Genomic DNA, 15,461 nt, shown 5'->3' on the forward strand with positions numbered 1-15,461 from the left:
GCTACCAGAGCTCCCTTCCATATATATATATATATATATATATATATCAAGGGAAGCATTAAGAAAGATATCTGCTGTTTTTGGCATACCTGGACCCTGTATGTAACCAAGTCTTCATTTAGCAGTCTTTAATGTTTCCTGCCAATCTTTGGGCTGTCTCTGTGCTTGAACTAGTAACCTGCCATGGTGTTTAATAGTATTGGGGTTGTGCCATTTTATTTGTGGACTTTGGGCTTGTCAGCCCCAACAGCCAGCAGCTGCCTAAATTAAGAGACACCTCTAGCTCTAGTGGGCCAGGAGCAAGAGTCAGAGCTAATGCCCATGGTTGAGGAGCTTTCACCCAGCCCCTAGAGCTTCGCACGTGAAACTCAGACTTCTAGCCTTCAAAACTGTGAGAGAATAAACTCCTGTTGTTAAAGCTACCCATTTGTGGTATTTTCTGTTAGAGCAGCATGTAGTAACCGAAACACTTGGTAAAGTGCAGGGTCGACAAAAAAGGGGAAGGCCCTCAATGTGATAGATTGACACAGTGGCTGCAACAATAGGCTCAGATATAGCAGGATTGTGAGGCTGTGCAAAACCCGGCAGTGTTTTGTTCTGTTGTGCATAGTGTCTCTATGAGTCAAAGCTGACTTGATGTACCTAATAACAGCAAACTTACACTTTTTTAATGATGATGACATAATTTCATAGTTGAATCAAAAAAGATTACTAGGATTTTTTTGGATCTCAACTTTGAAACTTAGGGAAAATAAGAGTGGTTATGTTCTATCTTAGCTAAAGCTAATAGAAGCAATGATGAAATAAAAGAGCTAAACTGAAGGTTCCAAAAGGCAGCTGGAGAAGATAAAGTTAAATATTATCATGAAATATGAAAAGAACTAGAGTTAGAAAAACAAAAGAGAAGAACACACTTGGCAAGCTGAAATAACTGAAGGAATAATTCAGGCTTTGAGTTGCAATTCTGAAGGATTCAATGGGCAAAATATTGAATGATTCAGGAAGCATCAAAAGAAGGTGGAAGGAATATACAGAGTCACTGTACCAAAAAGAATTAGTCAATGCTCAATCATTTCCAGAGGTAGCATATGATCAAGAACCAATGGTATTGAAGGAAGAAGTCCAAACTGCAAGGAAGGAATTGATGAAAAAGAAGGTTTCAGGAAGTGTCAGAATGCTCATTGAGATGTTTCAGTAAATGGATGCAGCACTGGAGGCACTTGCTTATGCCAAGAAATCTGGAAGACAACTGTCTGACCAACTGACTGGAAGAGACTAATACTTGTGCGTATTTCAAAGAAAGGTGATCCAACACCTTTCTTTACTACTAAAGATAGTATCTTTAATATCATATACAAGTAAAATTTTGCTAAAAATAATTCAAAACTGGTTACAGTAATATATTGACAAGGAACTTCCAGAAATTCAAGCTGGGTTCATAAAAGCACATGAAATGAGGGATATCATTGCTGATGTCAGATGGATCTTGGCTGAAAGCCAAGAATACCAAAAAGATGTCTACCTGTGTTTTACAGACCATGTGAAGGTATTCGACTCTGTGGATCATAACAAAGTATGGATAACATTGTGAAGAATGGGAATTCCAAAACACTTAAATTGTGCTCATGAGGAAATTATACAAAGACCAAAAGGCTGTCATTCAAACAGAACAAGGGGATACTGCATGGTTTAAAATCGTGAAGGGCATCAGTGTTATATCCTTTCACCATACTTATTAATTGGTATGCTGAGCAAATAATCCAAGACTCTGGACTCTATGAGAAAGAACACCGCATCAGGATTGGAGGAAGGCTCATTAACACCCTGTGATGTGAAGGTGAAACAGCATTGCTTGCTGAAAGTGAAGATGACTTGAAGAACTTACTGACAAAGGTTAAAGACTACAGTCCTCAGAATGGATTATACCTCAACATAAAGTGCACAAAATCCTCACAATGGGCCAATAAACAGTATCATGATAAATGGAGAAAAGATTGCAGTTGTCAGGGATTTCATTTTACTTGGATCCACAATCAAAACCCATGGAAGCATCAGTCAGGAAATCAGATGTCATATCAAACTGGAAAAATCTTATCCAAAAGGCCTCTTTAAAGTGCTGAAGAGCAAATGTCTCCTTGAAGTCTAAGGTGCGCCTAACCCAAGCCATGATATTTTCAATCATCTCATATACATGTGAAAGCTGGACAATGAATAAGGAAGAATGAAGAAGAGTTGATGCTTTTGAGTTGTGGTGCTGGCGAAGAATACTGAAAGTACCATGGACTGTCAGAAGAGCAAAGAAATCTGTCCTGAAAAAAGTGTAGCCAGAATGCTCCTTGGAAGCGAGAATGGCCAGATAGATTTCATTGATATCATGTTTGGTAAAGTGGAAGGCCAACTTAAGTGGAGAAGGCCCTCAACGAGATGGATTGACACAGTGACTGCAACAATGGGCTCAGGTATAGCAAGGATTGTAAGGCTGGAGCAGGGCCAAGTAGAGTTTCCTTCTGCTGTACACTGGTTCACTATGAGTTGGAGCTGACTTGATAGCACCTAACAACATCAACATGTTCTATCATATTGACTTTTAAGCTGTATGAAATGTCATGACTAAATAGCTCTCTCTCCTTTCTTTTTCTTACAAATTGACCAAAAAAAATGACAATGTTATAAGTCGGTTTTTTGTTTTTCTGTTTTTTGTTTTTTTTTTTTAACATTATAAACTGGAGATCACTCTACTTACACATTTATAAATCTTTCTGATTCCTTCTACAACTTATATTATAACAAAATACCACAAAGTATGTGGCTTTCAACAAAACATATTTATTACCTCACAGTTCTGAAACTAGTAATTCAATTCCTATGCTATAAGTCTTGCATCCCTTCTCTCTTGGTTGGTTCAGATAAATTGCAGGTTTTGGGGCTTAATCTTGTTCTAGAAGTGTGTCCACGGCGGACAGAAGATCAAGAGTCAAACTGAGATGTTTAATCCAAGAAGCTGAGCAGAAAAGAGGAACAATGATACACAGTGAAAATGAGTTGGGTAGTTCCCAAATATGGCTATTATTTAAAAGAAAATAGTTAAGTGTTGACAAAGTTGTGGAGAAATTGGAAGCATCATGGACTGCTGATGGGAATATAAAATGGTGCCACTGTGGAAAATGACAGATTGTTCCTGAAAGAATTGAACATAGAATAACTATACGACCCACTAATTCCTCTCCTAGGTTTATAGCCAAAAAAAATTGAAAGCAAAGACTCAAAAAATATTCTAACACCAATGTTCATAGCAGCATTATTCACAATGGCCAAAAGGTGGAAACAACCCAACTGTCTATCAGCAGATGACTGAATAAATAAAATGTAGAATAAATATAAAATATACTATTCAGCAACAAAAATATAAAATGCTACAACATGCAGGAATCTTAAAAACCTTATATTGGGTGAAATAAGTCAGACTCAAAAGGACAAATATTGTATGATCCCACTTATGTGAGGTATTTAACCAGTTATTGTCAAGTAAATTCCAACTGCCGGTGACCTAATGTGTGTCAGAGTAGAACTGTTCACCACAGGGTTTTTGGCAGTAGATATCCAGGGCTTTCTTCCAAGTTACCCCTGGGTGGCCTCAAACAGCCAACCTTTTAGTTAGCAACCAAGCATGCTAACCATTTGCACCACCCAAGGACTCCATGAGGTATCTTATTGTTGTTGTTATGAGCCATCGAGTCAGACCCGACTCATAGCGACCCCTCCTTGAGTTTTCGAGGCAGTATCACTACGGAAGTAGATTCCCCAGCCTTCTTTCCAAGGAGTGGCTGGTGGGTTTGAACCGCCAGCCTTCTGGTTAGTAGTCAAGTGCCTTAGGCACTACGCTTCCAGAGCTCCTAAAAAGACCCCCAGTCTACCTGGTGGGGAGGGGCTGGTGGGTTTGAACCACCAGCCTTGCGTTTGGCAGGAGACTGCTTTAGGCCCAAGGCCATCCCCTAGGGCCCATGACTAATTCACAGAGATAGTAAGAAAAACAGTTGTCATTAGGGACTGGGGGAGGGGAGGGAGAAGAGAGTGGGAAAATATTGCTTAATGGGTACAGTTTCTGTTTGAGACAATGAACATGTTCTAGAAATAGATAATGGTGATGGTTATACAACTTTGTCAATGCACTTATGCAATTGAATTGTTGTTGTTGTTGTTGTTATGTGCCGTCGAGTCGGCCCCGACTCATAGCGACCCCTCCTTGGGTTTCCGAGGCAGTATCACTACGGAAGTAGGATTGCCCAACCTTCCTTCCGAGGAGTGGCTGGTGGGTTTGAACCGCCAGCCGTCTGGTTAGCAGGCAAGTGTCTTAGCCACTATGCTACCAGAGCACATTTAAAAAATGGTAAATGTTGTTTAATGTATATTTTACCACAATTTTAAAAATTGCCTGGAGAAAGCAAAAAGTAAGTAATCTTTAGAAATATGGTCCCCGTGCTTACATCTGTAATTGATAGAGGGTTTTCTTGTGTCTCCAGCACAAATTTATGCAGACCAGTTGAATTTTAAAAGTTACCAGACAAGAATAGCTTAGACAGAATTACAGCAACAAAAAAAAAAGAAAACTCACTGCTGTCAAGTTGGATCCAACTCATAGTGACCCTCCTTAGGTTTCCCAGGTGGTACCACTACAGAAGCATATTGCCCAATCTTCCTTTCAAGGAGTGACTGGTTAACAGTCAAATGCCTTAGGCACAATGCCACCAGAGCAAACTGTATACCTAAAACCAGCTAAATAAGATGCCCTGTTCATTCTCACACTGTCTTGGTGCACAACTAACCCCAACTTCCTTAACTATAGGATTTCACCATCAGAGCAACAAGGCAAATTGAGATGGCCAAAGTTCAAGGCCAGCTCCAACTTCTGTCCACATAAAGCCAAAGTCAAAGTTAAATCAGAATCCAAACAGTGTGTTGATACCTAGTGCACCACCAAGGATTTATAATGGCATTCACAAAACTAAGCCCTTTGCCTCTTTAAGAACCACAAACTCAGGTCCCACCAAGAAGCATTCATGGAGTAGTTTAGACTTTGCTTAGGATTTGTGGGATTTCACAAAGCATGTTCACCCCTTAACAGCCTTCTCTGAAATCATTGGGAGTTGTAAGTTCATAAGAGCTGTAGAACTGGGCCCTAAATGACATTTTCACAGCTCCTCTGTGGCCTACTGGGGAAGTAAACAAAATGTCACTGAGCTACCTGTGGTTGTATGCTCACAGTCCTTTCAGCCTAAAACAGAGGGCAGCACCATTTGAAAAAGTGTTAAGCCATGCGAATTTTTCTGTACTGAAAAATACTGCACGGGGCTAGCTTCTGTATGTACGATTATCTGCCTTTTCTTCTCTGCCTCTTAGCCTAACAAATACATTTTTACAGGTTTTACAATGTTCTTTACAACTCACCTAAAACACATTATTTTCCTCCTGCTTATATAATTTATTTATTATAAATTTATTAGATTTATATTGTGCTTTCCTCCAAAAGGCTTAAGGTACCATGTAGCTAACTCTTACATAACAAGCATTAAACTCTTCTTAAAATCCATAAACCAGAGGTGAGGCAGAATGGATGTGAACAAGAATAAGAAGACGGAACTATAGGTCTGATGCAACATGCAACTAAGTAGTCATTATTATGAGGATGAGTGATCAGAGGCCCTAGAGGTTCCCCTAGCCCTCTCTGATCAGCCCGAGCTGCAAAGACCAGGATATGCCTTCTATTCCAAGTTGTTTCAAGTAACAGAGTGTATTCCAAGTAACAGAGCCAGAATATATCCATTTTTGTCCAGCAGGGGAAAGTCGGAGTGAAGAGATGGGGGTATACCAGTTATACCTCAGGGCTCTCAACAGTGTGGGTAAAATTAAATATACAGACTATTGTTTCCATAAAAAGCAAAGGGGTTGCTTTAGAAAATCAGTGGAAACTAAACATGGCAATAATCTATTAAATATCACCCAAATGTTAGTTTTTTATATATAAAAATAACACAATCCATGCCTGTCCTCAGTTCTACTGAGTGTCTGTGACTTCCAACTGCTCTATAGACTTTCTGAGACCACAGCAGCACAAAAGTTCAAAGATTCTCAAAATCAAAAAGTGACAGAATGACCTCAGTTTTTCAAGCTCAAGTCACATTGATTTGGTAAAGCCACATGTTGACTTCCTGCTTCTGTAGTCTATGCAAAGGTGGAAGTAGTGGTTAAACAGTAACTCTCCCAAATACATAGGGGGAGAACCGGTGAAGAATGGCAAGGAGAGAGTCTCTTCTATTTTACAATCTGAATAAGAAGTGGCCATGTCCACTAACAAAAGATGAGGTAACTGTCTATCAGTACAGAGCTGGGAAGAATGCTGCAAGCAGAAAGAACAATATTTGTATAATTATTATTACTCTTTAGTGAGCCCTTCCTAGAAGGTACTATTCTGCTCTTGGTACATAAGGTAACTCTTTTAGTCCCCAGAATAAAACCACAAAATGATGAAAAACCCTTTCTTAATTTTATAAATTTATACTGAGGCTTAAATAAGTTTTTTTGTCTCACTTTTGGCCTCTTGGTGAAGAGCAAGTGTAATAAGTATTTTTCCAAAGTGACTCAGTGTGTAGTGCTTGATCTCAGACTCCAACCCAGCTCTGCAAAACAGGTAATAGCTCTTGGGACGGAAAGCAAAGAAACTTATAAAAGCCGTTCTGTGAATTGACAAAGAAAGCAGACTGACTGCTCTTGGCAGAGCATGCTGGATCAAGTTCACCACTTTGAAAGCGACTGATAGAGGCTGCCAACAAAGACCATAAAATGAGGCAGCAGCAGAACTAGGACAAAAGGCCTCAAGAAAACGGAAGAGACCCAGCAACGCTGAGTCCATGTGAACACAGAAGCCCAGAATGGACCAGTCAGTTTACCTCCAGGGCCTAAGTGAGCAGGAACTTGAAGCTGGTAATAGAAGTACACTATACTGTCTTGTTTTTTACATTGTCCTGTATCACAGATTGCCAAGTTAACTGTATGGTTCTATAGTGAGTCATTCTTAATATCCTTGATGATCCTTCTAAATGAAATATCATTCATTGAGCCACTTGCCAAGCACTTGCAATGCATCATTGTATTTGAACCTCACAGAGATACCATCAGGTAAATAGCATAATTACCTATAGACAAGAAAACAGAAGCCCAGAGAAGTTAAGAAAATTGCCCAAAGTCACACAGCTAGTAAAAAGCAGACATGGGCCTCAAATGTAGAGAGTTTGGCTCTGTAAGCACCATAATATGCTGCTTCTAGAAAGTGTTCAGTGGTCTGTCACTCCCTCTATTATCTGTCAGATCTCTCTTGTGAGAAGGATAATCTTTAGTATTTTTCTTCCTAGATGGACAGCCTATTCTGTCACTCACTCTGACCAAGGTGAAATTATCTGGAAAAAGGTGAAAGAAGGTACAGAATTGAGTGAAAGGGGGTGTGGAATCCCAGGTGACCAGGATATTCCCAGATACTTTTTAAAAAGTGCCAAGTATCATAGAGCATATATTTACAATAATGGATATATTCCCTTATTGGGATGTCTTCTTCATGGAAGCTATAAAAAATTAAAAAAAAAAAAACAAAAAAAAAACTCACTGCCATTGAGTCCGATCCAATTCTTAGCAACCCCTCTGTGGGTTTCTAAGGCAGTATCACTACCGAAGCAGATTGTCCAGTCTTCCTTCTGAGGAGTGGCTTGTGGGTTTGAACTGCCAGCCTTCTGGTTAGCAGTTAAATGTCTTAAGCATTATGCCACAAGAACTCCTAATGGAAGTTATAGTAATTGCTACAGCAGATATCCCTCATTCCCATCTTTTAAGGCCTGTGAAATGACTATTGAAGCTGGGACTCATAAGGAACCTGGATTGTACCAGGAAATACCTCTACTATTTCTCTCTTTTGGAAAATCTCCATTTTCAAATGTCTCCTTCCTTCTCAGCCTTTAAGTTTTAGCTTAAACAAAACAAACAACAACAAACAAAACAAAAACAAACAAACAAAACAAAACTCACTGCCATAGAGTTGATTTCCACTCACAGCAACCCCCGCTGGGTTTCCACGTTTGTAAATCGTTTCAGAAACAGACAGCTTCATCTTTCTTCTGTGGAGCACCTTGTGTGTTCAAACCACTGACCTTTTGGTTAGCAGCCAAAATGCTTGAAGAACTATATCACCAGACCTTCTAAATGACAATAATTCACAGGGACTATCTTCTGTCATCCAAATGAAGATAGCCCCTTTTATATGACCTGGGGCCACAATGTCCCTTTATTGTCTTTGCATTTCATTTATAGCAGTAATTCCTTTATGTATTTATTTATTTACTCATTTTGGTCTAGGAGTTCTGGTGATGTAGTGGTTAAGGCAGTTATTTGGCTGCTAACCAAAAAGTCAGTGGTTTGAATTCACCAGGTGCTCCACAGGAGAAAGATGAGGCAGTCTGCTTCCATAAAGATTACAGCATTGGAAACCCTATGGAGCAGTTCTACTCTGTCCTAAAGGGTTGCTCTGAGTTGGAATCAACTCAATGGCAGTGGGTTGTTTTTGTCTATATCTCCTTTTAGGTTATAAACTCTGAGACAGCAGAGACCTTGTCTGCCTTATACATTGGCTATGACTAACTTAGAGCATGTGCCTAATAAACTTTTTGGAAAGAAAATGGATTAAAGTTATACAGAAAAATAAAATTTCTACCAAAATAAACCCTGGAGAAAATAGGGAAGTAAAAGGGTATGTGAATTCCAGAAACAAAATCAACAAACAAACAAACAAATGAGAGAAACTCCAGGGAAGAAAAAGACTTTGGGCAATTTTCTTAACTTCTCTGTGCCTCTGTTGTCTTGTCTATAAGATAATTGTGCTATGTACCTGATGGCATCTCTGTGAGGTTCAAATATGATGATGCATGTCAAGTGCTTGGCGAGTGGCTCAATGAATGATTGGTGTAACGCTGAAATTTCATCCTCACCCTTTCACCTCTGTTGTCCTAGGACAATCATGGCAGAAGTGAAGATGCTCTTTGGGTATGAGATCAAAGGCCTGCTGGAGTGAGCATTTAATGAAAACAACTATACTTGGGCATTCCCCCCTCACCTTCCACTCTTCAAACACCCACAGTTAGTGGATATAGAGTTTAGAAGACTGTCCCTTCACCATGCTGCTTTATGTAAGCTTTTAACCCTAAAATCATAAGCAAAGGATATGCCTGATAAAGCATTAATAACCAGGTATCGATCAGCAGTGGTGGTTTGGCATCTTGCCTACTGCCTTCTTCAAGTCATTTACATGGAGACACAAGGGCATGCTCCTGACCCTTTCCCAGTAGGAAGCCACAATAATAAAAACAGTATGGGACTGGAAAATGGACAAAATATGTACCAAAGGAACCAAATTGAGAGCTGTAAGACAGACCCAAGTTTACACTCGAACAACCTTCAATAAAAATGGAACCATTATTCAATAAGAAACTGTAAGTTGTTTATAATGGTGATGAGAAATCTGGTTCATGATGAAGAGAAATAGAAAGCTGAGTCCTGACCTAACATAATACACAATAGTGGGCCCTTGATGGACTCAATATAGTGGGCCCTTGATGCATTGAATATGTTGTTGTTGTTGTTATGTGCCGTCGAGTCGGCCCCGACTCATAGCGACCCCTCCTTGGGTTTCCGAGGCAGTATCACTACGGAAGTAGGATTGCCCAACCTTCCTTCCGAGGAGTGGCTGGTGGGTTTGAACCGCCAGCCTTCTGGTTAGCAGTCAAGTGCCTTAGCCACTATGCTACCAGAGCTCCCTAAGATTTAGTGGGCCCTTGATGCATTGAATATGTTGTTGTTGTTGTTATGTGCCGTCGAGTCGGCCCCGACTCATAGCGACCCCTCCTTGGGTTTCCGAGGCAGTATCACTACGGAAGTAGATTGCCCCATCCTCCTTCCGAGGAGTGGCTGGCGGGTTTGAACTGCCAGTCTTCTGGTTAGCAGTCAAGTGCCTTAGCCACTATGCTACCAGAGCTCCCATTAATAGGATATTAAGTGGAAAAAAGTATGCATGGGAGCTCTGGTGACATAGTGCCTAAGGCACTTGACTGCTAACCAGAAGGCTAGCAGTTCAAACCCACCAGCCACTCCTCGGAAGGAAGGTTGGGCAATCTACTTCCGTAGTGATACTGCCTTGGAAACCCAAGGAGGGGTCACTATGATTTGGATCCAACTCCACAGCAGTGAGTTTGGTTTTGGTATAGAGTCACTAGGAGCTCTGGTGGCATAGTGCTTAAGGCATTTGACTGCTAACCAGAGAGCTGGCAGTTCCAACCCACCAGCCACCCCTTGGAAGGAAGATTGGACAATTTACTTCGGTAGTGATATTGTGTCAGAAAGCCAAGGAGGGATTGCTATGAGTCAATTGACTGGATGGGTTTGGTTTGGTTTTTGGTGTAAGCCATTTTCAGACCTGCTTGGGAGTCAACCCTGCTCTTCAAAGAAAGGTTTATTAAGTGAGTAATAAACCTTTTCATACTGTCTTGGTGTATGTGTGGTGTCTTTGGTCTCAACATCCAAACAAAATTCACATAAGGGTCCATCCTGTGTATGCAGAATGACAACAAAATATGCACTTAGAAGGGCCCTCATGATAGGGAGGGATCCTAACGCTTCGGGTTCAGTCATTCTGGAGTATGGTCTGGTCCTTCTTGGGAAAATTAAATATATGCATATCCTATGTCCTGGCAACTTCATTCCTGTGTATTCCTGTGTATGTATTACAAAGAAATTCTTACAAAGGTCCATAAAACGATATGTATAAGTTTTATTTTTGGTGGCCGTGGCTGGGAGGTAAACTGGATGTCCATCACTGGAAGAGTGGAGATTAACTGTGGTGGAGGAAACCCACGCGGTCTTACATAGCAGTAGAAGCAACATGTTGACACAGCAGAGCAGTGTGAAAGACTTAAAAATGTAGTGTTTCATCAAAAATGTAAAATATCGAGAAAAATCTATCAACAGTAATAGTTACATATGGTAAATAATATACACCTATTAGAGAGTAATACACATTTTATAAAAATACATAGCAAATAAATGTCAAACAGTTTAGACACATGAGAGTGATGGTTTCAGAGAAAAGGAAGTGGAGCATAAGGTGGGGGAGGGGAGGAGGGAGAAACAAATGAATGAATGTTGACCATTATGTTGGTAACTGGCATTGCATTTGCTAATACTCCGGGAAGTTCTCTACTCTTATCTAGCTTTATAATAAATGTTTAACAAAGGTCAGTTATTTGCTGATTTATCAGAACTCCTACTGCTGAATTCCTTCAAGGCTGCTTAATGAACTTCTGCGCCCCCATAGACCTGAGTACTACAGCCTGAGGTTGCCTGATTCTAAGTTCTTCAAAAGTATATTTCATGAAACACAAGTTCCACAAAAGTTACAAAGATGAAAGGACTGTAGAGTCAAATGAACTTTTGAAACACCTCAAAGATCCCCATTACACTTTTGACTAAAAGTCCTGAGAAGGTTTATGGTAGAGAAGCTTGCTTAGCTTTGTCTAACTCAGGGTTTTCCTCTACTGTTGAGCAAATAAATTGTTGTTGTTGTTGTTGTTATGTGCCGTCGAGTCAGCCCCGACTCATAGCGACCCCTCCTTGGGTTTCCGAGGCAGTATCACTACGGAAGTAGGATTACCCAACCTTCCTTCCGAGGAGTGGCTGGTGGGTTTGAACTGCCAGCCGTCGAGCAAACAAATAGTTTTCCCATAATAGCTATGGGAGCTCTGGTAGCGTAGTGCCTAAAGCACTGGACTGCTAACCAGAAGGCTGGCAGTTCAAACCCACCAGCAACTCCTTGGAAGGAAGATGGGGCAATCTACTTCCGTAGTGATACTGCCTCGGAAACCCAAGGAGAGGTCACTATGAGTCGGGTCTGACTCGAGGGCACCTAACAACAACAACAACAATAATAGCTACTGTTGTTGTTAGGTGCCATTGAGTCAACTCCAACTCATAGAGACCCTATGTACAACAGAATGAAACACTTCCCAGTTGCGCGCCATCCTCACAACCTTTGCTATACTTAAGCCAATCATGGTAACCACTGGCTCAGTCCATCTTGTTGAGGGTCTTCCTCTTTTTCACTGACCCTCTACATAATGGCTATTATTAGCCCCTAACTGCTTAGGGAAAATATATGTGTTGGAGAAGCTAGCCTAATCGTCTTATTTCACAGATGAGGAAACGGAACCTCAGGGAAGGTAAGGGATCCACACGCCCATGTGAGAGGACAGAAACTAGAACTCAGATCCCAGCTCCACTGGTGGGGGGCTCTCCTCTACTTAGCAGCAGCCATTGGGGCCTGGCATAGCCTATACTGGTTCGACTTTGCTTTGTGCTCACTGGGAATAGAATAGCACACCCCAAAACCAAACCAATGAATGTCCTTGAGTGAAGATTGTTTGTGCTCTTTGAAGGAATGTAGCCAGTATTTTTTTTTTCCAGCCAGTACAATAATTATCATGGAAGGAGAGTAAAATAGCTTGCCCAATGTAAAATTGTATCTCAGACAAGCTTAGACTGACCAAAAAAAAAGCTGCACCTTGGCCGTTATGCCCTGACCCCCACCCTACCCTTGTGCCTTGGACTTGGAGAAGTCCAGTGTGAAATGGAAGCCTCTTCTATATGAAAAGTGACACTATTTCTTTTTGACAATTAAAGTCCCCTCAATCTTTTTCCTTCTTTCCTTTTTGGCTCTTCACAAGCACACCCTCATCCCCAGGTGTACAGAGCCCACCAGAAGGAATCCATGCCAACCCCAAGGAAAGGCAAAGTGTGTCTCCTACCTTCTACTTGGTAAGCTGAGGTGGCAGCTCCCCAGCCAAATCCTGCAGGAAAGGCCATGGTTTCGGAGATGGCAGAGCAAAACACTGGGCAGAATGTAACCGTGTACTTTTTCATTTCAGGAGCCAAGCAGCTGTACAAACTACTAAGTGAACTCTCACCCCAGACAGAAGTCCAAAGATGCAAACGGGCATGCAAGCAAGAAGCAGAGCCTGGTTAAAAGATCTCTGCTGGTCACAATCTCGATAAGACTCCAAGACACTGTACTCAGCCAGCAATTACATGTTTCTCTGAGCTCGGCCTAAGGAGTTCTGGTGGTAGAGTGCCTAAGGCATTTGACTGCTAATCAGAAGGTTGGCAGATCTATTCCACCAGCCACTCTACAGAAAGAAGACTGGGCAATCTCATCCCATAAAGATTTACCACCTCACAAACTCAAAGGGAGTCACTATGAGTAGGAATCGACTGGAAGGCAGAGCGCTTGGTTTTTTTTGGTTTTGAGCTCTGTCTAATTCCTAAAAGACTTGGATCAACCTGGGGGCTAGCTGAGTCCCTGCTTTGTTGGGATACCCACTCAACCGGTCTTTTCCTTTGAAATGCAATACATGGACATTGTTTTTAAAAGTCACACAATCCTGATGAAATATTCCCTCAGCTCTTTCCTCTTTTCCTAAACCCCATTCCCTAGAGGTAACCATTTTCAAGTCTTCTAGTATTTACTCCCCTGTGTGTTTGTTTGTTTGTTTTAAATAATAGGCTGATACTGCCACTTCATAATTTTTTTTTCAATTTTAGATATTTTTTCACTTCTAGGAGGAGGGGTAGGTAGTGAGTCATTAAAAAGCAGATTGGAACTCCAGGTGTTAAAAATGGGGTATTCTTGGCATTTAGTTTTCTTTACCTGTTGTTGTTGAATTGATTCCAACTCATAAAAACCCTCATAACAAGAGAACAGAGTAAAACCCACGATTGTCAGTGGATTCTCACTTATAGCAACCACAGAGAACATAGTAGAATTGCCCCCATAGGGTTTCCAAGGCTGTATATCTTTACAGAACCAGACTACCACATCTTTTTCCCATGGAACAGCAGGCTGCTAATTTCAAAGGCTGACAGATCCAAGGCTGGCAAGTAAAATGGCAGATTGCTGGCTCACAAGGTGTGAAGGTGACAATCCCAAGAGCTGCAGACAAAACGGCAGGCCACAGGTTCAAGTCCAGGAACCAGAGATGATGATGAGCCATCTGTACAGGTGAATGAGCTGAAGGTAAATGAGACGACACCTGTGACTATATATCGATTTGACAGAGGACATTTCTACATATGTAGTTATATCTGCTGCATATATATCCATGAATATAGTTGTTGTTGTTGTTGTTGTGTGCCGTCAAGTCAGACTCAACTCATAGTGACCCCTCCTTGGCTTTCTGAGGCAGTATCACTACGAAAGTAGATTGCCCCATCTGCCTTCAGAGGAGTGGCCGGTGGGTATTAATGGCCAGCCTTCTGGTTAGCAGTCAGGTACCTTAGGCACTATGCTACCAGATCTCCTATGAATATAGTAGTAGTTGTTGTTGTTGTTGTTATGTGCCACCGAGTCGGACCCGACTCATAGCGACCCCTCCTTGGGTTGCCAAGGCAGTATCACTACGGAAGTAGATTGCCCCATCTTCCTTCCGAGAAGTTGCTGGTGGGTTTGAACCACCAGCCCTCTGGTTAGCAGTCTAGTGCCTTAGGCACTATGCTACCAGAGCTCCCATGAATATAGCAGAGCATACCAAAAAAAAAAAAAAACCCACTGCCATTGAGTCTGACTCATAGTAACCTCCATTAGGTTTCCAAGGTGGTAAATCTTTGCTAAAGTAGATTGCCCTGTCTTGCTTCTGCAGAGTGGCTGGTGGGTTTGAATCACCAACATTCTGGTTAACAATCAGATGCCTAAGGTACTGTGCTACTAGAGCTCCTTAGTAGAGCACACCAAAAAAAACACCAAATTCACTGCTGTCGAGTAGATTCCGAGTCATAATGACTCCTCCTTGGGTTTCTGAGGTGGTATCTCTACAGAAGCAGATGGCCCCACCTGGTACAGGGGGCAAAATCATGAAACTTCTTAGCTATAATCAAATACCTTGAGGGAATGAGTCACTGGGCCTAGGAGCTCAAGGCCATAGTCTCAGAGGACATCAAGGTCAATTGACATAGTATAATTCTCAAAGACAATGTTCTAATCCTCCTCTGATGTCTTAAAAGGTCTCAAAAGCTGAGTGGTCATATAAGGTACAATGATTGGTCTCTCCTGTCTGAAGCAAAGAGGAGTGAAGAAAATCAAAGACATATGGAAACATTTAGTCCAAAGAACTAATGGACCATGTGAACTTCAGCCTTCTTAACCTTCAGAACAGAAGAACTAAATAGTGCCCAACTATCACTGCTAATAACTCTGAAAGGGATCACAATGGAAGGTCCTGGATAGAGTGGGCAAAACATGTTGAACAAAACGCAAAATCATGAAAAACATGAGACTTACTGGTCTGATAGAGGCTGGTGAAACCTGCAAGACTATGGCCCTCAGT

General features: G+C 41.3%; 1 protein-coding gene across 1 annotated transcript in view; it reads right to left on the reverse strand.

The window, feature by feature from the left end:
- LOC103209060 (cytosolic beta-glucosidase) overlaps window positions 1–12,948 on the reverse strand; it is a 205,823-nt gene extending 192,875 nt beyond the window's left edge. The window contains exon 1 of the mRNA XM_007954826.2: window positions 12,891–12,948. Within this exon, the coding sequence (XP_007953017.1) occupies window positions 12,891–12,948 (58 nt within the window). The remainder of the gene's footprint in view (window positions 1–12,890) is intronic.
- Window positions 12,949–15,461: the final 2,513 nt, after the last annotated feature.

Source organism: Orycteropus afer, unplaced genomic scaffold (assembly GCF_000298275.1).
Source record: "Orycteropus afer afer isolate SDZICR_OR568_19922 unplaced genomic scaffold, OryAfe1.0 scaffold00475, whole genome shotgun sequence".
NCBI lineage: Eukaryota > Metazoa > Chordata > Mammalia > Tubulidentata > Orycteropodidae > Orycteropus > Orycteropus afer.